At 36.8% G+C, this 27,625-nt stretch overlaps 1 protein-coding gene across 1 annotated transcript in view; it reads right to left on the bottom strand.

The window, feature by feature from the left end:
- SYNE1 (spectrin repeat containing nuclear envelope protein 1) overlaps positions 1-27,625 on the bottom strand; it is a 454,337-nt gene that overhangs the window by 261,115 nt on the left and 165,597 nt on the right. Inside the window, 14 exon segments of the mRNA XM_035728590.1 lie at positions 3,775-3,873; positions 4,270-4,497; positions 7,612-7,762; positions 9,727-9,887; positions 13,836-13,976; positions 14,806-14,976; positions 16,652-16,819; positions 18,700-18,864; positions 20,641-20,749; positions 21,379-21,587; positions 21,791-21,949; positions 23,953-24,087; positions 25,731-25,895; positions 26,188-26,346. Coding sequence (XP_035584483.1) covers positions 3,775-3,873; positions 4,270-4,497; positions 7,612-7,762; positions 9,727-9,887; positions 13,836-13,976; positions 14,806-14,976; positions 16,652-16,819; positions 18,700-18,864; positions 20,641-20,749; positions 21,379-21,587; positions 21,791-21,949; positions 23,953-24,087; positions 25,731-25,895; positions 26,188-26,346 — 2,220 coding nt within the window.

The raw sequence follows: 27,625 nt of genomic DNA, 5'->3' as shown, positions 1-27,625 counted from the left end.
CAAAGGCATCCAAATCGGCACAGAGGAAGTTAAACTCTCACTCTTTGCAGATGATATGACACTGTATGTGGAAAACCCAAAAGACTCCACCCCAAAACTGCTAGAACTCATACAGGAATTCAGTAAAGTAGCAGGATATAAAATCAATGCACAGAAATCAGTGGCATTCCTATACGCCAACAACAAGACAGAAGAGAGACAAATCAAGGAGTTGATCCCATTTACAATTGCACCCAAAACCATAAGATACCTAGGAATAAATTTAACCAAAGAGCAAAGGATCTGTACTCAGAAAACTATAAAATACTCAGGAAAGAAATTGAAGAAGACACAAAGAAATGGAAAAATGTTCCATGCTCATGGATTGGAAGAACAAACATTGTGAAGATGTCAATGCTACCTAGAGCAATCTACACATTCAATGCAATCCCCATCAAAATACCATCCACTTTTTTCAAAGAAATGGAACAAATAATCCTAAAATTTGTATGGAACCAGAAGAGACCCTGAATAGCCAGAGGAATCTTGAAAAAGAAAAGCAAAGCTGGCAGCATCACAATTCCAGACTTCCAGCTCTATTACAAAGCTGTCATCATCAAGACAGTATGGTACTGGCACAAAAACAGACACATCGATCAATGGAACAGAACCGAGAGCCCAGAAATGGAACCTCAATTCTATGGTCAACTAATCTTTGACAAAGCAGGAAAGAATGTCCAATGGAAAAAAGACAGTCCCTTCAACAAATGATGTTGGGAAAACTGGACAGCCACATGCAGAAGAATGAAACTGGACCATTTCCTTACACCACACACAAAAATAGACTCCAAATGGTTGAAAGACCTAAACGTGAGCCAGGAGTCCATCAAAATCCTAAAGGAGAACACAGGCAGCAACCTCTTCGACCTCAGCCGCAGCAACTTCTTCCTAGAAACATCACCAAAGGTAAGGGAAGCAAGGGCAAAAATGAACTACTGGGATTTCATCAAGATAAAAAGCTTTTGCACAGCAAAAGAAACAGTCCACAAAACCAAAAGACAACCGACAGAATGGGAGAAAATATTTGCAAATCACCTATCAGATAAAGGGCTAGTATCCAAAATCTCTAAAGAACTTATCAAACTCAACACCCAAAGAACAAATAATCCAATCAAGAAATGGGCAGAAGACATGAACAGACATTTTTCCAAAGAAGATATCCAAATGGCCAACAGACACATGAAAAAGTGCTCGCCATCACTCGGCATCAGGGAAATCCAAATGAAAACCTCAATGAGATACCACCTTACACCAGTCAGGATGGCTAAAATTAACAAGTCAGGAAATGACAGATGCTGGCGGGGATGCGGAGAAAGGGGAACCCTCCAACACTGTTGGTGGGAATGCAAGCTGGTGCAACCCCTCTGGAAAACAGTATGGAGGTTCCTCAAACAGTTGAAAATAGAGCTACCATACGATCCAGCAATTGTACTACTGGGTATTTACCCCAAAGATACAAATGTAGGGATCCGAAGAGGTACGTGCACCCCAATGTTTATAGCAGCAATGGCCACAATAGCCAAACTGTGGAAAGAGCTAAGATGTCCATCGACAGATGAATGGATAAAGAAGAAGTGGTATATATACACAATGGAATATTATGCAGCCATCAAAAGGAATGAGATCTTGCCATTTGCAACGACGTGGATGGAACTGGAGGGTGTTATGCTGAGTGAAATAAGTCAATCAGAGAAAGACATGTATCATATGACCTCACTGATATGAGGAATTCTTAATCTCAGGAAACAAACCGAGTGTTGCTGGAGTGGTGGGGGGTGGGAGGGATGGGGTGGCTGGGTGATAGACATTGGGGAGGGTATGTGCTATCGTGAGCGCTGTGAATTGTGCAAGAGTGTTGAATCACAGATCTGTACTTCTGAAACAAATAATGCAACATATGTTAAGAAAAAAGAAAAAGAAGAAGATAGCAGGAGGGGAAGAATGAAGGGGAGTAAGTCAGAGGGGGAAAGAAATCATGAGAGACAATGGACTCTGAAAAACAAACTGAAGGTTCTAGTGGGGAGGAGGGTAGGGGGATGGGTCAGCCTGGTGATGGGTATTAAAGAGGGCACATTCTGCATGGAGCACTGGGTGTTATATGCAAACAATGAATCATGGAACACTACATCAAAAACTAATGATGTAATGTATGGTGATTAACATAACAATAAAAAATTTAAAAAAATAAGTAAAAAAAAAAAAAGAAATGAGGCTGACAGTTTTCTTTGAGACCCATTATCACCAAAAATTTTCCCTCAGTCCATGATCTTCAGTGAGACATAGTCAAAGTGAGGACAGTTCCTTCAAGAATGCAGAAATTAAAAATGAAATTGGAAAGGCTCTTCCCCTAATAAGAATTTATTGCTGCATATCTGAATAATTTCAACTCTCCTTTCATGATTCAGGTAATTTGTGAAAATTATTATTCCTTTAATACCAAATATGTATTTAAAAAAAACTCTACTTAAGTTATGAGACCTCTATGTAACATGCTGTAATCTCTATAAAAAAAATGTGGGGAGTGCTTTGGCTGGCATAGCTGCTATCAGGAATCAGTGATAATAATAATAATAATAAAAATAATAATAATATTAATAGTGCCTCAGAATGTGGCAGGTACTATGTTATGTGCATAACATATAGTAACTCATTTAATCTTCATAAGAATCTTAAGAGTTATGTTCTTTCATTATCCTCATTTTAGAGATCACATAAGCAAGACAGAAAAATAATTTGCTTTACGAAACCTAAATACTAGATAAAATAGTACTCAATTATTAACTTAGCAAACTATTAAAATAATTCCATGAAATTCTGTTTTCCTACTTTTCCTCATGTTTTGGGTATTTAAAAAACAACCTAAGTAGCACAAAAATGCATTTTTTAAAAGATTTTATTTATTTATTTGAGACGGAGAGGAAGAGCACAAGCGGGGGGAGGGGCAGAGGGAAAGGGAGAGGGAGAAGCAGACTCCCCAGGGCCCACTGAGTAGGGAGCCCATCACAGGGCTTGATCCCAGGACCCTGAGATCATGACCTGAGCCGAAGGCAGACGCTTAACCGATGGAGCCACCCAGGCGCCCACATTCTTGTTGTAAGTATTCAAATGATAATAAATTCCACTCCCCTTTCCAGATGTGCCTTTGTCAACTCTGCTTTCTATCACTGCAGCCCCCTCCCTCGGCACACATGCACATATATATGGGGTAACATATTTTTTTTATTAACATATTTCTTTTTAGTTTTTCTCTCTGCCTGATTCTCCCTCTTTGCTCCTTTCCCTAAATCACACCAAAGGCATCCACTGCTCTGTGAACATCCCACAGTAGTCACCAGTTCAGGCAGTAGACCAAAAAAGCTAGTCATTGGTAAAAGGTTAGTAAGGACATATTCTTTGCACATCTGACTGTTTTGGGTTAAAAAATCTAAAATCTGCCATGCACATGTATGGTTTTTGGCACACTTAATTTTTTATAATGCTCACAAGAAGTAACAGAATTTACTAAAGCTAAAATCAGAAAACATCACACATCCTAAGTATGAGAAAGAAATACTGTAAATGAATACTCCTTTAATAGGCATTTTTAATAAAAACTTATTTGCACACTTGTATTTCTTGTTATGTGAACATGTTTGATCTATGTCATTCCTCAAGTAACATAAAAATCCTTTTAATTTTAACCATCGTAAAAATATTTACTATGTTTTCAAGCAGGAATTATCAAATTCCTCTTACCATATGTTCTTGGAGAACTTTGTATGTTTCTGTGGCTGAAGAACATATTTTAATTGGATCAGCAAGTTTATCTTCAAACTCAGACACAGACTTCTGGATCTAAAACATTAGTGAAATATAAAGATAATGGTGGGAAAAATGTACATCAAGGCAGAAAAAGTTACCGAGGAAGCAGCATGCTTATCTTTTTGGATAACTTTCAATAAAATGATTAAAACATACATATTTTTTAAAAATCTAAAATCAATGTGTCCTATTATTTTAAAGGAATAGATAAGGCTTAATGCCTATCTGAACACAATGTATAATGACATTTTTATATTCCCTCAAAAAAGGTATCACATGGATAATTAAAAACTTAGTCATCATTGACAACTTGGTAAATGATTAGCAAATTGTGTCTTCCCTTAGTCTACTATTTCTGGACTACTTATTGCATTTCATTATAAATGCAATAGGAAATGATAACTTTCACATGCATGGACACATCCTTACCTTTCTAAGAGTCTCTTCAAACTTTTGCTGCTGAGATAAATGTCCCAGGATTGTTCCTTCCAAACACTGTGCATGCTCTCTGAGTTCTTCCCAGTACCTTCTTATTTGTGTCAGCTTGGCTTTGATTCGAGCAGATTCTCCAGTGGTGACAAACTGAGCGAAAGACTGAGCTTCTTCTTCTAATTCTGTAATGCTGCTTATCTTGCTTTCTATTTCCTGAATTGCGACCTAATATTTAAAATAAGAAAAATGACAACGTGGGCTGAGCAAGCTTGTCTTCCTGAAATAATAGATTATCTGTACAGAGAGAAAATCAGGAGGGGGTCTTCTTAGCTGAAATTTCAACATACTTGGACCATTAGAGAGCAGCTATGAAAAAACACCATATGTTTCCCGACCTTATTTGGGGAGGAGAGATATGCAGACAATGTCTGGAAGATATGAAGTGATGGTGGTCGTGCTCAGAGCATAGAAAATAAAGAGAAAGAGCTACCCCTGTTGCAGAGAAGCAAGCAGGGAGATGTCCCTGTAGTTCATATTTTTCATTTTTGTATTTCATGTTTTACCAAATAAGAAGTATCTCTAAAGGTAAAGAGAATTCCCTGCTTATCCTGAGTCACTCCTTTTACCAGCTGATCTGGGAAGCAGTGTGTCCCAGTAACTCATAGAAATGCTAATGTTGACATTCATTTAATTTTTCTCAAATGTAGCTGAGTATTTCATATTTACCAAACTAAAAGCTTTTTGGATTCCACTCTTACCTAAAACCAGTCTTTTCAAATTTATTGTCTTTATGCCAGTGGTTTCCAAATTTGGAATACGTTAGGATCACCTGGTCCCCATCCTCAGAGACTCAGGCTCAGCAGGTCTAAAGTGAGGCCAAGACTTTGCATTTCTAACAAATATCCAGGCGATGTTGCTCCAGCTGATGTTGCTATGAACCACTGCTTTACTCATTAGCTGGGGGCTTACAGTGAAAAACCTACAAACTTATTTCCTTTTGGAGCAGGACGACACTTTATATATTAGTCAACACATGAAAAGTACTGAAAGACACTAAGAATGTGTGTGGGGGGGAAGGAGGCATGTCTATCATAAACACAGAGGCTTATTTATGCATAAGAGAATGAAAATGATTCCTCTGAGAAAAAGAGCCAAATCTTCTAATCAAATAAAGCCAAAAATTCAGACAAGTCTCAGTTTTGAATAATTTAAATGGAGAATACTGTTACCGTAGGAAAAAAAAATGTGTGACATGTCTACATGAGACTACCTAGTCAGAAGTAACTTCTGTCTAGATGAGACAATCAGAAATAACTTAGGTTAGTGCCAGGTGTTCATCACTTATTTATTTTTATTTTTCACATGCATGACTACAGTGGTATATCTAATAGATATTTGTTATTTGAACATGAATACAACCTTTCTTTTTTGTTTTTCAAGATGATTTTTTTTAGAAAAATTACTCATAAATTCAACAAATATATACTTGGTGTCTCCTATGTGCCAAAGTTGTTCTAGGTGCTTGCAAAACCTCAGTGAAGCAATCTTAAATAAGACAAAATTTCTTAGTTTTTAGAGTAATACATGTTACCAACAAATTCATAAATGCAAACTATGTAATATTGTTGGATTCTAATCCAAAAAGGGAAGATGGAAGATGAACCCAGTGTATGTACTTATCATTTGTAAATTATCAATTAAGAATAAGAAAATCAGTCAATTTGGAATAGCATGTAATGAAGAATAAAAGTGGGCTTATAGATAAATGTCTTCACAACAAGGCAGATACTTCATTAATTTTAATCCTAAGGTTGTTTTAAAGTGAAACTCTATGATAAGTGGTACCTTATTTCTAATATTTCCTATAATGTGGTCTTCTGTGTGGAAACAGAACATGAACCTATTAGCCTAAATTTCACAGTACTAGTGTATAACGTACCATCTCTGCTTATTTCTAGCAAATACTTTTTTCCTACTATTCATATTCATTTAATACATTTTGGATGTTTCAAAATACTACATTGGAATATTAAAATGTATTTCTAGTCTAATGGCATGGAAATCTACAATTGAATGTTTATATATTTAAAAATTAATTGTGTAATCATTTTGTTTCCCAAAGAGTAAAGAGGTGATGACAGTTGATCACTGATATATTTCAGAAGTCCTGGAATTGAATTAAGGTTTAAAAAATAATAAAAATGAATTATAGCAAGAATAAACACATTAAAAAGTGTGTGCCAAAATTTTTTGAAAGAAAATTTTTGATAAAGCTATTTAAATGTGCTATTCTTTGTTTACTTAGGATGTAGTGAAATGATCAAATGACAACTTTTAAGAACAGTTTGAGATTAAACATATTTCATGAATATTCCTTAGTGGGTTGACATCTATTTTCCCTAGTATACCACACAAGACATAAGCAGACTCCATATACCAGATTCCATGTGTCCTTGATTGCAAAAGATGTAGGATAAACCAAGATAATCTGCACAGCAATGTAATCATAGCTAAGAGACAAAGAACCCTTCCACTGTGCACATGGTAATGATTTGTTCTGAGCAATAATGTGAAATACCTTGGTATTTATTTTACTATTTTTAACTGAATGGAATTAAATTAATTTCAGAGGGTTTTCCCATTCAAAAAAAAATGAGATTAGATAGAAAAAGTGGCTGCATTTTGAAAGTTTGTTGTGTAAAAACTATAAACGAAAGAGAATTCATTTCTTTCAGTCCATTTTTTCTTAAACTATTTGAATGAAGTGAACAATGACAGTCTACGCACATAGTCATTTTAGAGTTGGGAAAGCTAAAGTATCAGAGCATCTCAGTCTGTGCCCACAGGTCATCCTAAATGAAAGCGTTTAAGCAGCAGTCTGATGTCTTCACCTAAAGAAAGTAATTGCTCCTCCCTGTGGTTTGTGAGGGTAAATGCCACAAATACTTGAGCCAGACATTTGAGTAACACTCATAAAGTACAATTGTAGGTGATGAATACATTTCGTGTTGTATAGATGAATCAACAGAACACTCCAATGGGGTTAATTCAAAATCAAGGAAAAGAATAATGTAACCATAAAAACATTTTAATGATATTGCACACAATACTGACTTTGAATGCATAAGTCAGAAAATATCAATACATAATTCCAACTATAAAGTGTTGCCCAGTATCAATCAAGACCTCGCAGCTCAGCATTTTGTGTGAATTGAATTTTAATAGAGTCACATAGCAATGAAAGATTTATCGTGGGGCCAACTAGCATTTGATGAAATATAAGAAAGGAGTTCTTAAAAGCTAGACATGGATTATAAATGTAACGTGTGAGCAGGTCACCTTAATCTGGTGGATTTGCATGTCCATGGCAGATGACGAAGTTTCCAAGGCATTGAGTTCTTTTTCTTTCTCAGTTATCCAGACGGACAGGGTCTCAAAATTATTGCCAAAATGATCCCACTTGTTTTTCACCATTTCCATGGTTTTAATACTAAAATTAACCAAATTAAGTAAATAAAATGCAGTATTTTAATAGAAAACAACAACACATTTTCCTTTAAATCACCAGATGAAAAGACAGCAAAGGCATTTGTGACCATGTCAAAGTTGAAACTATTGGAACAGGAAAAAAAATGCACATTTGATCTGAGTAGTCAGTCCTCGAGTCTTCCTATCTATCTCCTCTGAGAACGAGCATTTAACGAGGTAGTATCTATACTATGTTATGAATGGAACTGTGCTTCGAACAAAATATAGCTGGGTCCAAAGGGGTTTGAATCCAGGTATAATCTAGGCAAACTCTGCATGTGACCAGTGGTTGCCAGGACCTTTAATAAGCTGCCCACATAGATTCCAGTACAGAGTCTTTCGGCAGTCTTGCTCTTGTGGACAAGGTCCTTTCCCTCTCAGAGCAGAGATACCGCAGGGATGCTCTATACGCAAAGATCTTTATAAAATGCACCTTTATGAGTCAAGAGAGAGCTTGTAATCTGAATCCCGTGCTGCCTTAGAGGAACTGTTTCTATCATTAGAGCTAATCCTGCAATTTATAATCTATAATGATTTCAGCAATTCTTCAATGTTGGTCCTGTCTTGATTCCAAAAGACTCTTATACAGTCTTATACATGAGCACCCTAACAGCTTTTAGAAAATTTGGGCTTTATTTGTTATAAATCTAGTAAACAAAATTTCAACTATAGATGTCCAGTTTGTATGTGTATATAACCATGTGATTATGGCTTTCATTTAGAAAAAGACTAAGAAACTAACAGTATGTCATTGAACTGATACGTCCTTGGGTTAAAAAAAAAATCAAAGAATTTCCCTGTTTACCAAAAGGCACTTGAAGACATCAAGAAGAAAGCAATGGCATCATTGAATGTTAGATTAAATAATATTGCAGTCTCAAAGGTATACCCCGGATGTGCCTAATGCTCTCATTGGTCCAGGTAATGTAAGCTAAGTTATATTGCAAGTTTTCAAATGAAATAGATTCAAATGGATATTTCTAATAAAAGTAGCTTCTTTTCTAATAAACTCTAAGTTTCATTATTTCTATAACTCGAAGGATAATATTTAATATAAAGTTCTCAAAGTTTTAAGTCATAATTTCCTTTAAATTATTTAACAAATTTTAAAATGTAGGCAAATGTACCATGTTAATTTCAAGGTGTTACTAACATTAAAAACAAATTTTACATTTTAAAATCCACCTTAGAAATTATGTCCTATAGCTTAAGAATAATATGTGTTGATGTGCCAGTAGAGAATCTTTAATAAAAATGTGAAGCCATATTATGTTGAGGAACGTTGGCCTTATCTTCATATATCTATCCTCTCCACATTTCTTTTTGCTTATTTTGCACATAATAGCATACCATAGGCCAAACTATTTTTTCTTTCTTTTTAGGTAAACAAATATTAAATGTTGAAGTGTAAAATAAATTTTTGAAGTTAATTTTTGGAAACAGTATATCAATCAGTGACAGCTCGAATACTGAGGCACTATAATAAACAAGCTCTGTGAGCTTCTTGGAGATGGAGACACTTGGTCTATGTCACACATATTTAGGCCCAGCATCTACACAACCAAAATATCTCTTCTTCCCTCTAACTGGTGACAGCAGAACAATACAGTAAAAAAATTATTTTAAATATTGGTTCTTTTTTGAGATTGTATGAAGGCCACAGAGTTTTATAGATATGGCTTTCTCATGAACAAAGTCAGTTTACAATGCAAAAACCACATCCCTTATATTTTTCTGCTCTGTTATATAGACAATGGTTTCTGTCTTGGTGATACTTTCTTTTGAACTGTGAGTTGCTTCCTCAAAACATGCTGAAATACACAGACACTTTGAGAATTTAAAGGAATGTTTTGAATACAATATACAGGAAAAACTGTATGAAACTTTATCTCAGAGAAGAAAGTTTAGGACTTGTCAAGCACATACTCTTCTTCAAGTGTGTCTTCTAATTTTTTGACTTGCTCTTTGATTGACTTGGCCTGCTGCTGAAGCAGCTGCTTATTCTTGGGACCAAGTGGTATCTCGGAAGCTTCCTTCACAAGATTTTCAGCCTGGACTGCAATACCTTCTGTTCGTTTAGAAAACTCCTAGAAAAAGAGATTATAATTGTTAGGAAGGCATCTTTTATTAAATTCTGCCCTCAACTAAACTGCATATACTTGCAGAGTGTCTACTAGAATAGATGGATGGCTACATAGATTCATACACGCATGAATTTTAGTATATAATAGTCTTGGTAATAAGACAGACTTATTTTCATCATGCCGAGAATAAATACCTCACTAGATTATTTTCCTTTTATATACACAGTCAGATATCTACCTTCATAGTTACCCAGCTATTCTCACAAAAATCTTTTTCCTTTGTTTCCCCGTTTGGGTTTATTGCTTAGAATTCTGAGCTGCATTACAATAACTAACTTATCCACAGGTATGTTAGGCCCCATTCGAGCAGTGATTAATAGTGACTGATTTTTTTTTCAAACATGATATTAAGAGATTTCTAGGCCAATTAATAAAAATACTTTTTATTTAATGGAAGAATATTTTAGTCAATACTGTGTATCACTGATATTTACCTATAAAGAAACATATTGTTAACTAGTTCCCTGAAAAGAGAGATAATCTGATCTTAATGCTGTTAAATCTTATTCACTATATACCTATACTACATGATGAAAAGAAGGTAAGTTCTTAACCAGTCAAACCTGGACTAGAACTTTAGATTTGCTAATTACTAGTTGTTTGACTTTGGTGAATTATTTTTCTGACTTTCATATAAAATGCAGATAGTAATGCTTTCCTTGTAAGGTTGCAGTTAGCATCTCATTAGCAATTTCATTTTTAAGTGCCTGGCACTCTAGCAGGTACCTGTTGTCACTTTTTTTTTTTTTTTGTCCCTCACATAAAATTGAGGACAAAATGGTTCACAAAATTCACACACTGATTTTCATTAATAGTGAACTACTTCAATTCAAAAATGAATTTAATATGGGTGATGCACTGGTATATTTTAGCTGTTACCCGAATTTTGTCAGGTAAATGTACTGAAAACTGAATTTAAAAAACTAACTCCAGAGATAATCTTGTGTGAAAAGAATTAGCTTAGTGTCTCATTTTTTCTCATGTGAGAGACACTCATGGGAGGTTTAAATTTTGATCAGAACTCGTCTCCAAAATAGGTAACGAAGAAATCTGAAGTAAATATTTTCAAAGGTAAGACTTCTAACAGCCACCTCTTCCCACAGAGTACCTCCCAGAATTATCACATAATGCCACGTAAGATAGTTACTACGTAATACTATTGTATCTTCATGTTTGAAAGACTTAAAGTCCTCATAGAAATATCAACATTACTTCAGAGAAGTACCCAGGAATTTGATAGAATAAAAACGGGTAAGTACAGCTTCTTTTTCATGATAGATTTATAATATCCTAAAAATCAGTATTTGCCAATGTCACATTAAATTCTGTGGTTATAAGCATCCACTGTTGCTGGGATGAACTTATAGTCAAGGTGGATTCATTTGTGGAGACTGAATCACAGCATAATCTCTCAGAACCCCGTGAACAGAATCAGAAGTGTAACATAGTATTTTTCCCCCTAGTGTTTCCCAGAGCCCAGAAAAATCATGGAGAAAGTGAAGTTATGTCTGAAAATGCTTATATATGTTCACTCTAAGAGCCTTCCTAAGAGCTTTCTAAGAGCTAGGTACGGGGAAAGCGCAATGCAGAGGAATTCAAAGGACAGAATGATGTTGATAAAAACCAAATTGAACCAATAGAATAGAATAATGTTAAAAGGGGCGCCTGGGCGGCTCAGTCAGTTGGGCGGCTCGGCTCAGGTCAAGCCCTGCGTCTGGCTCCCTGCTCAGCAGGGAGCCTGCTTCCCCTTCTCCCTCTGCCTGCCACTCCCCCTGTTTGTGCTCTCTCTCTGTGTCAAATAAATGAATAAAGTCTTAAAAAAAAAAAAGAAGACTGTTATAAGGCTTTATCTCTAAGTCCAGCAAAGAAGTAGAGAACAATTATTCTAGATTACATGTGCTTGTGCAACAACATATGGAAACAGTAAAGTAGCTCAGTTTTTCAGTGAAAAATCTAGTGCCTAAAGGTGTGTGCTCTGGGCTTGGACCTCTTAGGTTTGAATCCCAACCTCACCAGCTAGCAATCCTGAGATACTGGATAAAATCATTAAAAAAAACTTTGTACCTTATATTGCCTCCTTTATAAGGATTCATAATGACACCTATTTCTTAGGATTGTTTTGGAGATTAAAGAAGATGATAAACATCAAGTGGTTAGAGCAGTATATATGTGAGCTCACATTATTAAACCAATCCCAAAGTATGCAAGATTATTAGCTAAGGAAAATTTTAATAGACTAAAAAGGTTACATTTGCTTCATCTACAGCTGATAAACAAATTCAAAGGGATCAGAACCACAAGGTATCAGAAACACTGGATGGAACCTGGGTGGAACACCCAGATGATAATTAACCCAATAAATCTGTATCTATAAAAGACACCTGATATATTTTAATATACAAAATAATTAAAATTAAAATTAAAAACAATGTTCTATTTAAATGGCTGATGAAAATCATACAGAATTGAAATATTCTGTGACTTTATAAGACTTCAAATTCTTCAGTGAGTTAATACTAGGAGAGATAATACAAAATTGGCAGTATGAGAGAGAGAGAAGCCTGTTACTGGTAAGAAAAAAGCAGCACAGAGGTTTACTTACTGAAGGTTACTAACTGATGGATATGAGTCTTTCTTATTCATTGGCCAACATATTTCTGTATTAACTCAGTCATTTCTATAAACGCAAAACATGGGCAAAAGGAACCAAAAGAACTTGTACAACTCTCTAAATGCTTCAATGTTCTGGTCTGCTCTAACTGCCTCAGGTGTTTGGGCTTATAGGCTTGGGCTAATTCAGCATACCTACTAAATAGTATCTGTTAGATGTTCCACTGGAGCCTCAACCACAATTTGTCCCAAACTGAGTCTGTCATCTTCCTCACCTGACAGGCACTCCTTCAAGTTCCTGGCTCACTCCCATTGCATCTGTCAGGCTCAGAACCTTGCATATCTTACTTTCCTTTACTCTCTCTCTCTTGCATCTGTTCCCACTGCCATCCCCATCGCCCTAATTTATGTCCGTATTAATACACACATGCAATAACTTTCTAACTGGATCCCATGACACTGGTCTTTCACCTTTTCAATTTTCTACACTGCTTAAAAATATATCTCTCTAGGGGCACCTGGGTGGTTCAGTTGGTTGAGCAGTGACTCTTGATTTTGGCTCAAGTCATGATCTTAGGGTCTTGGGATGGAGCCCCAAGTCGGGCTCCGTGCTCAGCGGGGAGCCTGCTAGGGGATTCTCTCTCTCTCTCTCCCTGTCCCTCTGCCCTTCCCCCTGCTTGCACACGCACTCTCTCTCTCTCCCTCAAATATATAAATAAATAAATCTTTAAAAAAAATGCATCTCCCTAAAGTACAGCTCTGATCATGTGATTCTTTTTCTTAAAAACCGTTAAGGGTTTCATGTTGTCTAGACCTTCCAGTGTCTTTGTAATATGGCCCAACTTTCCTTTACAACTGTACTTCCATTTTTCTGCCTTAAAACAGAATCTCCATACACTCTCATATTTCATGCCATTTCTCATTATAGGAAAGCTCATGTTTTGTCCCACATTCTGCTTTTCTGTGTCTTACCTGCCCTTCAAAGTTCAGTTAAAAATACTACTGCCTTCAGAAAGATTTTTTTTAATGTATTCATCTATGAGGGAACTAACCACTTCCCACTTTAACAAAAAATTTCTCTTAGTTCTTGATGTTTAAATCTTATTTATTTCATTCCCCAGAGCAACTTGACCAGTGTGTTGAAGAGTGGGTGCTCAATAAACAAAAAGTATCGATTAAATGAATAAATTATAATAATTAATGGTAATAAGGGATGGAAACACAGTTTTGCTTCTGAATAATGAGTACCAAGGGATTGTATGGTCGGTCATACTGATATACCTTTGTCTGTTCCAATTCTGAAGACAAACTTTCCAAACTGCTAAAACTTAAGAAGCGCTCATGACTGGAACCTGTTTGAAAAAGGTATCTGACCACTGTCTCTTTGTTTGTGTCAAATCGCTCCCACTTTCTTAATGTGACCTAAATTTGAAAAAAATAAACATGTTATGAATTATCAGCATGTGTCAAAAATATTGTTCACATTTCCATTCATTTGTTAGGCTGTCAACCACCAGTTAACTCTGTTCAAATTTCACATGGTTATGCTGAACAAAGATGATGCTAATGTCTCCCGTTAGAATTTCACTCCGTGTTTCAATTCATCTACAAGAAAGAGGATGTGTAGACTAGCACTCTGAGTGTTCTATCAGCTGTAAAGTCCTATGAATGCGAAAAACTAATGATGTAATGTATGGTGATCAACATAACAATAAAAAATTAAAAAAAAAAGTCCTATGAACGTAAGGATATTACTTAAAATGTGGATAAGGGATAAAGGAAAAAAGAGCCTCCCAGGCTCTTTCAAAAAAAGAAAAAATAAAAGGGAGAAAGAGAGAGAAGGGGAGTGGGTAGTGAGCAGGTGGCAAGAATTCAAAAACTTTTAAAAAGTGTCAAGATCACAATAAAGCATAAACGTGTGGCTGCTGGACTTCCCAGAAAAGTGAAACGAGCCAGTGTTAATTCCTGGATTCAAACAAGTGTGGATTGAAATTCTGGCTTTATCACTGATCACTGCTCTGTGACTCTGGGTAAAGTCCTCCAATTATTTCTTGTGAAGCTTTCACACTGGCAAAATGTGCTAATTATAGTGTCTATCTCCTAAGGTTAACGTGATGATTAAAAGAGATAACTCATGTCAATACTTAACACAGTGCTGGAGTGTTAGAGGCAGGAACCAACGTTCGCTCCCATTGGGAGATGTAAGCGGTGACCTGGAGGTTAACAGGGCCCTAGACTTCTAGTCTCCCACCTGGATGCGGCGTTCCTGCTTCTCCCTGCTGTGCTCCATGCCGTCCAGGGTGCTCTCCAGCTTCCGCAGCTCCTCCCGGACTTGGCCGGGCAGCCCAACTTCTCCCTGCTGGGCCTGTGCTATCTGCTGCTGCACATCTCTCTTCTTTGCCGAAATCCTCTTTGTCTTTTGCTGGACAACAGATGGGTGTAAATGTTATCTCTGAGCAGCTAAGCAGGACAGAAACACCTACAGTCTAAAAGAGGCACAGAAAGGTACAACCTCACTGCAGCATGGGCCCAAACTGTCTTTTAACAGTTAATGTGAACGGGGGCGCCTGGGTGGCTCAGTCGGTTAAGCGTCTGCCTTCAGCTCAGGTCATGGTCCCAGGGTCCTGGGATCGAGTCCCCCGTTGGGCTCCTTGCTCAGTGGGCAGTGGGGAGTCTGCTTGTCCCTCTCTCTCTCTCCCTTTTTCCCCACCCCTGCTCATGCTCTCTCTCTCTCAAATAAATAAATAAATAAAAATTTTTTAAAAAAGTTAATGTGAACAGTTAAAATGGCCATGGGGACTCTATGTTGGTCAAAATGGGCGTTATTTACGAATATTTTATGTTTTTAATGGTAAACAACATAATTAATTTGATATTGGTGTTTTAACTGCATGCAAATTTAGACATTTAGCATTTTGTGTAATACTCCAGAAGGAATTTGACAAAACTATTTATTTGACATGATTCTCCTTCAAGAATTATTTCTGCATAAAAACATGAAGTCCTAACTCTAATTTTTTTTATCATTTATGCTGTAAAAATGCTGATACTAAGAGATTTAATTCCTGGGTATATTCAGAATGATAAACCTGCTGAGATATATGGGGAAAGTTGTTTTAAAATAAACTGTTTATTGAAGTATAATGTATAAACAATGGTAGACAAATCTCAGGTGTATACCATATGAATTTTCACAAAGTAAACACAGACATATAACCAAGTACCCGGTCCAAGAACTGTGAAGAGTTTTAAAATATTAATGTAAATATCTGTAATTACATATTTCTCTGACTTAGATAAACCCAAACACAACTTTTACAATGATTGAGAACAATGTAATACCAAGCATTAATTTTTTGGGCCCATAGTCTTTTTATAATTATTAAATAAATCTGTAAAGCCTAGAGGCTGCTCTTTTACATACACTTTTAATGTCACTTCCATGTTTATATACTATTACATATAAAATTAGCTAGCATTTTGCTATACATTATGTTAGCTAGAATTCTGTCGTTAAAATATTTGATTTGAAATCATACTTCTACTTATATTGAGTTTGGCAAGTAAGTTGGTTAAAATTGTTTATTATCAATACATGTACCAAAATTTCTTTATTTCCAGTTCTAATCCTTCATAAGAGCATACTATCCTGAAAAGTCTGGTACTTCATGTAAGTTATAATTTTCCAAACTGAGATATATTTGAAGTTGTAAATTGAAGAGCAGGATTTTAACATAATAACAAAGAACAGTGATCTCAAATATGGAGCATTTTATCTCTACGCTTTCTTCCTCTGTGACGAAAAGGACAAATGAGCTAGTTTTATGAAGGTTTTCATAGCTAAATCAACTTTTTCTCCATAATATTCCTTCAACTTTTTGATAGCATCAAATTACTCAGGCTGAGAATTTATCTTACAGGCTCTTCTGAAATAGCTAATATTTAACAGAGAACAGAGGTCACCTGGACTCCTCCCTGCATCACCCCCCCCCCCTTCCCTTTGTCCTTACTCTTGGACATACAGTTCTCTTCACTTCTCTGGTTCTGCCAGTGACTAACAAACTTTGCGTAAGTACTCTGGGGAAAGGGCATCCTACCTGGTGATGAAGAAGTAACTGCTGTGCTTCAAACAAATTTTCAGTGTCCAGGATCTTCTCAGCCTGCTCCTGGACTTCTTTAGAGCCAGAAATTAACTCTTCAAGGGAACTTTTCACTATTTCTTTGTACTGGACACAGTCCCCAAAGTTGCTTAACATCTTTTCAACCTAGATTTTCATGAAAAAATTATAACTCATATAATGCTCGGGTAATCTTAAATATTCTAAGAATATGTGTAAAGTCCATCTCAGTAACTTGAAATATATACCCAGATCTCTTTTATGTTTTCTTATATTTTTGAGGTTTATTTAGTTATTATTAAACTGCATAGCCATTTATGGGAATCGCAAGCCTCATGCTCCGTGCCCACTCAACCTGGTAGTCAAAGCAGGATAATGAAAGTGGGTATACTGTATATTTTATTTCCTGGATCCCTTTAATGACAATCCCATGACTAAAATTTAATCACAAATTATAAAAATGCAGTGTAATAAAGCTGAGTCCACCCTGTTTAAAGTAAGTAAGGAAAAAAATTGTGGAGGGGGAAAAAATTAAAAGAATAAAGAGTATTTGTTAAAAAATGCGCTTCCAATATTTTTACATAAAACACAATATAATGGCTAATTTTGTGGTTCTTTAGTGAATTCTTTTCCCTGAATTTTCTATCTCATTTCTGCTTCCTCTAGTCTATGTTTTAAGTGTGTGTGTGTGTGTGTGTGTGTGTGTGTGTGTGTGTGTGTGTGTGTAACAAAATATAAACTCATCTATCAATGTGACTGAAACTATTTGTTAAGTCTTGGATCAAAGATCACCTGCATGTACATTTACCTTTTAAAACCGTAATCCTAACTTTTCTCCTTACCTTCTTGATCAAAAAAAGAGTAGAGAAGAATGATGTCAGAATTTTACTTAAAGTATGGTAGTGGCTATGCTACCTGGACTATTGCTATGAAAGATGGATATCAAAGGATTGAAATAACTCATGTTCCAAAATTTGATTAATCCTATCACTATTTTCATTTTGTCAAAATTGTTAAGAAAAATACATAATATCAAAATTCATACATAAAACTAAAATCACATGCAGTTTAGAGTATTTTTGGCTTATGTAAATTCACTGCTAGAGTCTTAAGTGGATCTACATGCATTCAAAACATAAAAGGTTAATTGACCAAACTGTTAGATTAGGGACATCTCCAGAGAATTCCAAATCTTCAGAATCAGGGAACTTTAAATAATCTAGGTGACCATTTTTCCATGCAAGTTCATAAATGATTTCAAGAAATAATGGTAGCTATTTTCAACTTTCCATTCTTATGTTATCTTCCCATGCACAGACTCTTTAGACATGCATGACAACCTGGTCGGTAAAAATGTGTCACCAAGGGTAGAAGGGGCATACTAGAAATGAAGTAAATAGGTTTGTGTATTTTAATCCATAGAGGAATATAAACACTGAAATATATATCAAGAGGTTTAAAATGAGTAAGTCTTTCATAAAATAGATTTTACTGTCTGCTAACATTGAATATTTTATTATTACCAACTATCGGTTATTAAGCATTCACTCTCAAGCACTAAGTGCTTTACATATATTATTGCATTTTGGGGGTAAGTTTTTCTAGCTCTGTTTTGTAAGTAAGAAAATCAAAACCCAGAGATGTGAAGTGACAAGCTCAAGATTATGTAGGAAGTGGGCTCTCAGAGTTAAACTGTAACTCTGGGTTCATTTGACTCCCAAGCCTATGTTCTTAACCTCCATAATATACCTTCAACTGACCATGAAACAATGCTTTCAGTAAGAGTAAAAAGTGTGGATCTGGTAAGCTTTGTACTTAAATATAGGTTGTTATTCTGAACTAACATATCCAATAATGGCACAGACCATAACTCAAACACCTTCCCCACCAATCTTCATATGAATAAGTATCTTAACTATTGTGTTTGAACTATACTTTCTTAATAACTTTTTAAATCACAACCAAAAGAAAAAGAACCCTCCAGATTCCTCACCCAAAACTATTTAGAGTGTGAGTAAATGGTATACCTCTGACAACAAAGCTACAAGAGCCTTGAAAGAGCTAGATAATTTTGCCAGCTCATCTCCTTGCTTTTGGGCTTCATTCTCAGAAGAAACTTCAATTAAAATTTTAAGCCTGGATTTCAGCCAGTTGAGAGTCTCGCCTTTTGTGGTAACACCATTTCTGATCTCCTGGAATGAAGAGAATACATTGTGAATCAAGAACGGACTCGGACTAAGAAAGTTCATATGGTTGAGGTGGGAGAGTCATTCATTCACCAGTAGAGTGCCTGCTTATTTTACTTTTTGTTCACATCTTTAACAAAAGTCTACAAGTGCTAGAAAAAAATATTTCCCCAATGCCAATACCTGATATGTAAAATCAATACTCTCTATATCAAAAAGCTAACTAGATGGTTAGGTCATAATTAGATGGTTAGATATTTACAGATAGTCCCTTGATCACAAATAAAGGTGCCTCTAAAAGTACTGTAGAAGAAAATGGGATACCAAAATTGGGAACTGTAACACATTTTATTTTCTATTAGCTGGAAGGAACATGGTATTTTTAGAAAAAAAGGTTGAAAGAGTCCTTTTTTTAGTAAGTGGATTTCTTTTTTTTTTGAAGAGTTTAGTTGTTGAATATTATTATGGATGCCCTAAAAATTGATCTTTATTAACTTATATTTTATGTCTCAATTTTGTTAGCTTTTGGAAGTCAATAACCCACATGGTAAGATGTGCAAACAGGAGCACACCTCTAATCCAGGAAGGGAGGGTATACTGACCCAGACAATGCCAGAAAGATTCTGGGGCCTCAGCCCTTGCAAGGTCTGGGAACTGTGGGAATGCTGACTGGGGCAACCTCTTGCTCCTACACAGCTCTGGGAAGCACAGGGAAACCATGCAGCTGCTACAGAGGATCTCATAGGGTAAATTCACATCCACTGGTTCCAGAACCAAGTGATCTCTTCATTTTAAGATATGCGTTTTGTTTTTGTAATGTAACAGCAACAAAGAGCAAATATAAATATCCTTCTATAGGTATAGCATGATATTATTGAGCATCTCTAGTATTTAATGGGATTATAAATTTAAGAGAAAAACATGAAACTCAGAGGATAGGAATAGAAAGGAAATATATTCTCATTAACAGAAACTACGTGACTTGCAAGAGTTCAAAATGCTCAAAGATGGGGCGCCTGGGTGGCTCAGTCATTAAGTGTCTGCCTTCGGCTCAGGTCATGGTCCCAGGGTCCTGGGATCGAGCCCCGCATCAGGCTCCCTGCTCAGTGGGGAGCCTGCTTCTCCCTCTCCCACTCCCCCTGCTTGTATTCCCACTCTCGCTGTCTCTCTCTGTCAAATAAATAAATAAAATCTTTAAAAAAAAAATGCTCAAAGATAAGGATTTTCGCAATGGCATGTGGCTACAAAACAGCAGAGCCACACTAAGAAGGAGAGGGTTGCTGTGTGTCATTCACAGAATGTGAACTGGGTTCAGGCTTGAGGTTCTGTCACCTGGCTAGGTTTATCAGGCTGTGCCCATGCTCCCAGAGCTGATCAATCCAGACTGAATGTGACATAGAAATGAGACTTAAAGACCTTTCCCAATTCTGTGATTGGGCTTTTGAATGGCTGAAAATGTATAAAAACCCACAGTATTCTTGTTTTCCATGACAATTCTTAAATCTCTGCTGTGTTGTATGCCCATGCAGGCAAATTTTCCTCTCAGGATTTTCCATTAGCTAAAGATCTATGAGAGGTACCACTAAGCATGACTAAATCTCAAAGCTAACAATGATTCAATAGGGAAAATCATCCCCTATTCTTCTTCACAGTAACATAAGGAGATTTACTCTTAAGACAGTTTTTCAGTAATTTAATTTTTTTACAGAAAGAAAAGAATATATCAGTTAGTCTGTCTACCATTAATTTTTTCATTAATGAAAAATATGGATGAGAACTAACCTCTACAGCACATTTAATCTCTCCATGGTTGGCAGTATTGAAGGGTTCACTCTTAAACCCTTTCAACTGTGTCTCCTTTGCAGATATCCAAGATGAGAACTCAGAAATTCTGAAATAACACAAGTATTTTCTTATTAAGGGGAGAAAATATCCCAGTGGTTAAAATACATTTTCTATTTTGAATTTATTCATGGAAATCTAGCAATCAACTGATTAGCAAGTCAATTAACAAATTTTCTGGAAACTGTTCCTTTAACATGAAGTTCAGGACAGGGGTGGCTGCCTCTGAACTGTCACTTGGAGGAAAGAGAAAGCAGAGCAGATGGAGCTCAGCTAAGGAAAACGGTGTGTTCCCAGGGCCTGAGCACATGGGAATATGGAAGGCACCACCTGAGGTCTGGCCTCATCTATCTCCACTGGACTGAGACAGAAACCCAGAGGCAGAAGTCTTCCCTCTGGGGATATGAGGAAATCAGGGAGAAAGGAACTGCCAAACGTCCTTCAAAAAGGTAACATCTGGGTCCCTGGGAAATAAAGTGCTTCACCTTGTTTCTGACTGAAACCCATTCTTTTTATTAAATGAAGCATTTTTATATTAAGAGCATGGGCAAGATCATACAATCTGATTTTCTTTATTGCTTCAGAGGGAACACACGTCACTTCTCGTCATGCAATGATCTCCGAATTAACAGTATTAGGACAGACAGTGTCCATCTCTGGAAGCAGTTCCACAACTACCTGCTAGTGTAGTCCTTCCACTTGTCTGGGTCTTCCATGAGCTTCATGTAGGTGGTACCAATGGTAGCTCTGAGCTCTTTGAGAGTCGCGTGACAGGTTTCAGGTGTGTTCCTTACTGGGTCCCGGACTGGGAGTTTCAGACACAGTTCTTCAATAAGCTGCAACCTTTTCTCACAAAGATGATGAGGACCTTTGTCACTGAAGAAAATCTGATGAGCAATAAACATTGATATAATCCCTGTGAAAATCCATACAATACTTCCATATTTTCATAGAAGATTCCCATTTAGTCTACTAGTATATAGTAATTAAGCTATTTAGTGTTTTTGGACCCAAACCAAAGTATCAGGTATGTATCTTTTAGGTAAAAATGTGACTTTGCATGCCTGCACTTGGGGTGTGTGAGACGTACCCTGTGCTCTTTAATGATCTTTTCACTGCCTTCCTGGGGCACCAGCTTGGTCTCTCGATCCAGCTCAGTTCTGCATTCTTCTACAGAAGCTAAGAATCTATTCTTCTCCACATCAATCTTCAGATGAAGCAAATGATATGGGGCTTCTCCTTGAAGATCCTACATTCCATAGGAAGATTCAAAAAAAAAAAAATGATACCATTCCAGATTATATACATTTCTAATCGGAGTGGCAAAAACCATAAAATATTCCCTTTGGGGCCAATGTGATTTAATCACTATTGTCTGCACCTGGATGCTATGCTTTGTACTTTTCCAAGTAGTGGGACCGCAATGAATTCTTTCAGGCTGCGGGGTCAGATTTTTCACAGTAATTATTCTATTTAATTTTTACTATAGCTCCACACAGTATTAATATTCCTATTTCACAAATTAGACCACTGAGGCTCAGGGGTAATTAGAAAAGCTAGATTTGAATCTAAACTTAAATGATGCACTGATTCCACATACCCTCTCCCTGGCATATGTCCCTTTTAATTTTGTCAATGACCCTGGGAGGTAGGAAGAACATAGTTATACTCACTACACAAAGGGCAAAGAGAAAACTTTATTAGTAAAGAGGCCAGATCAAATGGCCCGTGCCTTTGACCACCTGCCTTGTCCTTTTTCCTTAACGCATTCCTTGAGAAAACAAGCCAGCGGCATGCAAACATGAAATGTTTTATGTTCTTTTTGATATATAATCATAAGCTACATCATTACCTTCAGTCCTACAATTTATTAATTTTAGCCAGCTTGTATCCTATGGCATTTAAAAGGTAACTTTTAAAATAAAATACTAAGATAACAGATGAGAAAATGATTTGAGGCTATGGAAAGACTAGAACAGATTATATCCTAGATTGTATCCTTGAGAGCTTAATGAGAGTTTGTGTGTATATATAAAATAAATACAGCTTTCCATTATTCCATTAGAATCTCTATTTCATAATACATTTATGATATGTTAAGCTTTAAAGACATCTTCAAAAAGCTTGGGTTTCTTTAAGAATCTTTTTCTAGTTTTTATATTTAGCAAATAAAATATGTCCTTAACTGTGTTTTTCCTATGCTTGGGGATGATTTTTTTTAGCCTATGTTACTGAGATGAGAAAAAAAAAATCGAGAGAATAACAAAAGCTGATGGAGAGTATCTTAGCTGCCTACCTGCCAGATCCCGTGACTTCTTCATATAATACACATGAAGTTCGCCACTAGCTATTACCTTGTGATAGCACTCGTTAACCTGCTGCTGGAGCAGGCTTCCTAGAGCCTGGCTTGAGCAAGACAGCCCTGGGTGGGTCTCCACTGTACTGCAGCTGCCCCCTGGCATGTGGATTCTAGAGTCGGCTTCCTTGTGACAAGCCCAGTGTGGGGCACTCAAGTTAGACCAGCCAAAGGAATCCCTACGTCCCCCAGTCGAGTGCTGTCCTGCTGTCTCTCTTCCAGGTGCTGGTATTTCCCCCTCCCACCCACTTCCAGATCTCTGCTGCTTCTTTAAAATCCTAAAACAAAAACTAGTTACTTGATTCACTCCTTTCCACTCTCCAAGTGGGCCCACTTCTCTCTTCCAAAGCTTTCATGAGCATTAACTATACTTTTGGGGATTTACATATTATACTTTCATTATCTGCAACTAATTATCTCCCCTGCTGGGCTCTAAAGTCTTTGGAGAAATGGACTGTGCTTTGTTCATCCCTGAGTCCTTAACCAATAAGTGTTTGTATTTATATTTTTTAGACCATAACAATCTAAACCAGATGGTAAAATCCTTGAAAAGAGCAAAATGTTAGTATGCCTAATGTGATTTACTTAGATGAGAAGAGCTTATTAAATGTTACCGAATTAAATGCCCTTGTCATTCCTACCCCCAAAAATACTCAGGAAAAGAAAAACAGCACTCTTAAGTAATATGATAAAATCAATGCTACAAAAAAATTAAGAAAAACAAAATCGTATCATATTTTATCACTGTTTTATTTGTTTGGTTTTTTTAAATGGGAGAAGTACCTGTGGTGATTTTCCATGAATTTCTCTTATAATCGAAACTTAACACCCTCATGCTCTCTCCCATCATGCGTGGCACCTACTTATGTGTGTGTTCCCACGATGTCCTGACTCACCTTCCACTGTTTATGGAGCTTTCTAACGGCTTCCTGCAGGCCCTGCTGTTCCTGCTCAGGGAGAATGTCGGTGAGCTCGTCGCAAGCTTTCAGGAAAGCATTGAGCACTCTCTGATCCAGCTGACTGAAAAACTCCTGGCACGGAGAGGAGGAAGTGGTTAAGAGTGTCGGGAAGAATAAAAGGCAGCATCAGACACTCTGCAGTTAAGCAGTCACGCCTCTACATGAGTCCCTCAGCCAGCTGCTGCCCTCTTCAAACCTTCCTGGCAACTACTTTTTTTTTTTTCAGGAATGAACTATAATTATCTACAGTTATGAGTCAGAAGCCACCACATCTGAAATTCAACTAGTGCTTTTCATTTTTTAGGAAAAAAAAAATCTTTTCAGCTTTCAAATTTGGTAGACTATTCCAGAAGGCCAAGGGGCCTAAAACCTTGATTCCATAGTAAAAGAGTTTTCATTCCTCTTCGGTGAAGTCAGAAGAGCAGAACGGAAGCTAGCGTTTAGTCTCACAATTCCTCATACCCTAATATAATGGGTTTCAGGCACTGCTGATTCATTATGAGCCATTTCTACATTCAGACAAGTACACACATGGCCCCACAAGCTATGGACAGAATTGTGCTTCCCACTACCTCCCCAAATTTATATGTTGAATCCCTAACCCGCAATGTGATGATATTTGGAGTTGAAGCCATTGGGGTAATTAGGTTGAATGAGGTCACGAGGGTAGGTCCCTCATGATGGAATTAGTGCCCTTATAACAGGAGACATCAAAGGCCTTGCTCCCTATGTATCTCTGCCTTATGAGAACACAGTGACAAGGCGACCATCCACAAGCCAGGAAGAGAGTCCTCACCAAACCCAACCATGCTAGTACTCTGACCTCAGACCTATCGTCTCCAGAACTGTGAGAAAATAAATGCCTGTGGCTGAAGCCACCCAACCTGTATGTATTTATATGGCGGTCCAAACAGACCCAAACAGCACATGTGCACCTATATGCATAACCAAGTCTCACACAGACTCAGGAGGATATATGCGGAGATATTTTGAAACAACAGTGGTTCAAAACAGAAAGGGTCACACTGCAACAAAAGTATCAACTGAAGGAGATGCTGAGTGGTCACAGACATCAACCCTAAGTTCAGTCAGCTACATCACAAATACATTGCAGTCATCATCTGATAGTGTGGTTTATACCAATATCCACTGAAATTTCATGAAACATAAAATACATGATCTCAGAGGGCCCATCATCTCCATACAGCATTTAAGAGATTACTAACATTTTCAATACCTATGTGATTTAAATGAGTATGATTAACAGGAAGATGACTTCACAAGAGGACAAGTTGTGGATCAGCTACCAAACTTCAAATGACACGGTATTCACACTTCGATATGGCGGGTTCATGAAATGAGCACAAAGACTTAGCCATCCACCTTAAAATTATCTCTTAAAAAGAATATGTTGGTTATGTAAGAATTTCTCAGCTAAAATAATTCAGGAGAGCCTCATTATATATCCAATAACTCTACCATTTCAGGGGCTTAAGAATGGCCAATTATAATGCAGTTCATCAATTGCTCCTGAAGTTTTTTTGCTGCTGCCATTTTTTGGGTCTAATAACCTAAAATGTTTCTGCCTTCCTAACTCACCTCTTCTTCCCCCCGCCTCAAAAACTTAGTATTAGAACAGAATGTTCTTTTTATTTTTCACTCAAGACCACTGGTCCGTGTCCTCAGGTCAAGTGCCCCATGAGGGACAAACTCACGGTATGTCTCTTCAGGAGGTCTTCTGGGTTTCCCTTTTCCTCCAGGCCCTCCTGAGCGATCCGCAGCACCTTCTCTAACTCTGCTCGAGACTCCTCGAATTTTTTCATCAAGCGACTATTGGTTTCCACATGTTTCTTCCAGTCTCCAATTTTCTTCACCATATTCTTGATTTAAAAAATAATGCCAATGTGATGCTGCTCTCTCATTATTGAAAACATCATTTTGTTAAAGAGTATTGTTTCTTTAAAAAAAAAACACTCGGAAGGAATATGTTTCATTATGATGAGAGTAATCAACTTCTTTTGACATTAATGAGTATTAGAAAAAGAAGAAGTAAAATGATTGGTTCCAAACCTCAGTAGGCGAGGCACTTAGCCTCATTTAGCTGTGAGAATTACATACCCTAGTCCTTTAATTTTCCTTGGCCTATGTTTCTATAGCAGGGAGAAAGCTTACCTGGAAAGCACCATGGACATCTGCAATCTGTCTGTGCAGCTTTGTCTGATCAAAGTGCTTTAACAAACTGCTCAAGGTCACGAACTTTTGAACACTTTGACTGCCTTTCTCAATTTGTGTCATGGTTTTCTTACAGCTTTCTTGACAAGCTGACAGTTCCTACAGGGAAAGGAAACCCACAACAATAGTATTTAAAAGGGTGAGAAAGAGAGGGAAAGAGAATAACCATTACAAAACAATAAGAACAACACTATATAGCTTTTAGGCTTTTAGCCAGCTGTAAGTAAAATCAAAAGTACAGAGAAGTGTTTCTTTTCATTGAGAAGAGTTCAATTCTAAGCAATCACTGAAGTCGGTGTTTTTTTATATAAGGCATTTAAATGTCACATTGAGTTTTTTGAGATTTTTTAAAATTCCATGCCTGTGTTATTAAGAAAATGAAAGGCCATCAAAATTGTTATTTGCCTGCAAAAATGTTATTTGTCCAACTCACAGGCCTATGATTTATTGAGAGAACAATCCCAAAATCAATCAACATATTAGGTTTTAATCTAACTAAATAAATACCAATGTACACACTTTGCTGAAAAAGCTGCAGCAAATTATGTATTATTTGTGTATGCCAAAATGTACAACACTTGAATTCCTAAGGTTCATAAGCTGTCAACCTCATTAACAAAATGGTGGACCTCAGATACTAACCACAAAAGGCAGCAGACCAGTTGGTATGGGAGGACTTGCAGTTGTCACACACTGGCAGGATGAGAAACCATGGTGACCCAGGCCCTCCCACCTCTGCTTAGTAACCTAGCATCATAGTGATTTCTGCAATTGACAGCAGAATTATCGAGCCCAGCCCAAGGCCAACAGTCATTTTTTGACCTGAAGCTGTACTATTTGCATTTCGACACACTCAACAGCTTGGAAAAGTATTTCAAACTGCTCATTTGGATACCAGTTTTGGTAGTCTAGAGGCAAATATTAAGACCAAGGTTTTGTTTGTTTGTTTTGAAAAAACGAAGTAAGGACATATTTTTCCTTTTGAAGATTCAGGACATAAAAGAGTAATATATGTTAGCAAGATATTATTAAATATTATTAATATTATTATTACTAAGATATCAAATGTTATTTTAATTGTGGAAGGATTCTTTGATGGCAATTCATAGCAATTTGAGAATACAAGAAATGGCACTGTAACTCAAAGTGAAAGACAATCTTTATCCAATATGATGAAAACCCACTAGAATAGGGTTTGGTGGTATAAGCATTGTGGTTTTACTATCAGTAACAGTAAAAAATAATAATAATAATTGCTACCAGTTATAGAGTACATGCTATATGCCACTATGTGCTAGTTCCATTATGGAATAAGTAATGGAATCACCAAAATAAGCTCTCAACTTACGTATTATCATCATCTGCATTTTAAGGTGAG

The sequence above is a fragment of the Zalophus californianus genome, chromosome 7 (assembly GCF_009762305.2).
Source record: "Zalophus californianus isolate mZalCal1 chromosome 7, mZalCal1.pri.v2, whole genome shotgun sequence".
In the NCBI taxonomy this organism is placed as follows: Eukaryota; Metazoa; Chordata; class Mammalia; order Carnivora; family Otariidae; genus Zalophus; species Zalophus californianus.
The sequence above is the reverse complement of the archived record's forward strand: the minus strand, read 5'-3'. Positions and strand labels throughout refer to the sequence as shown.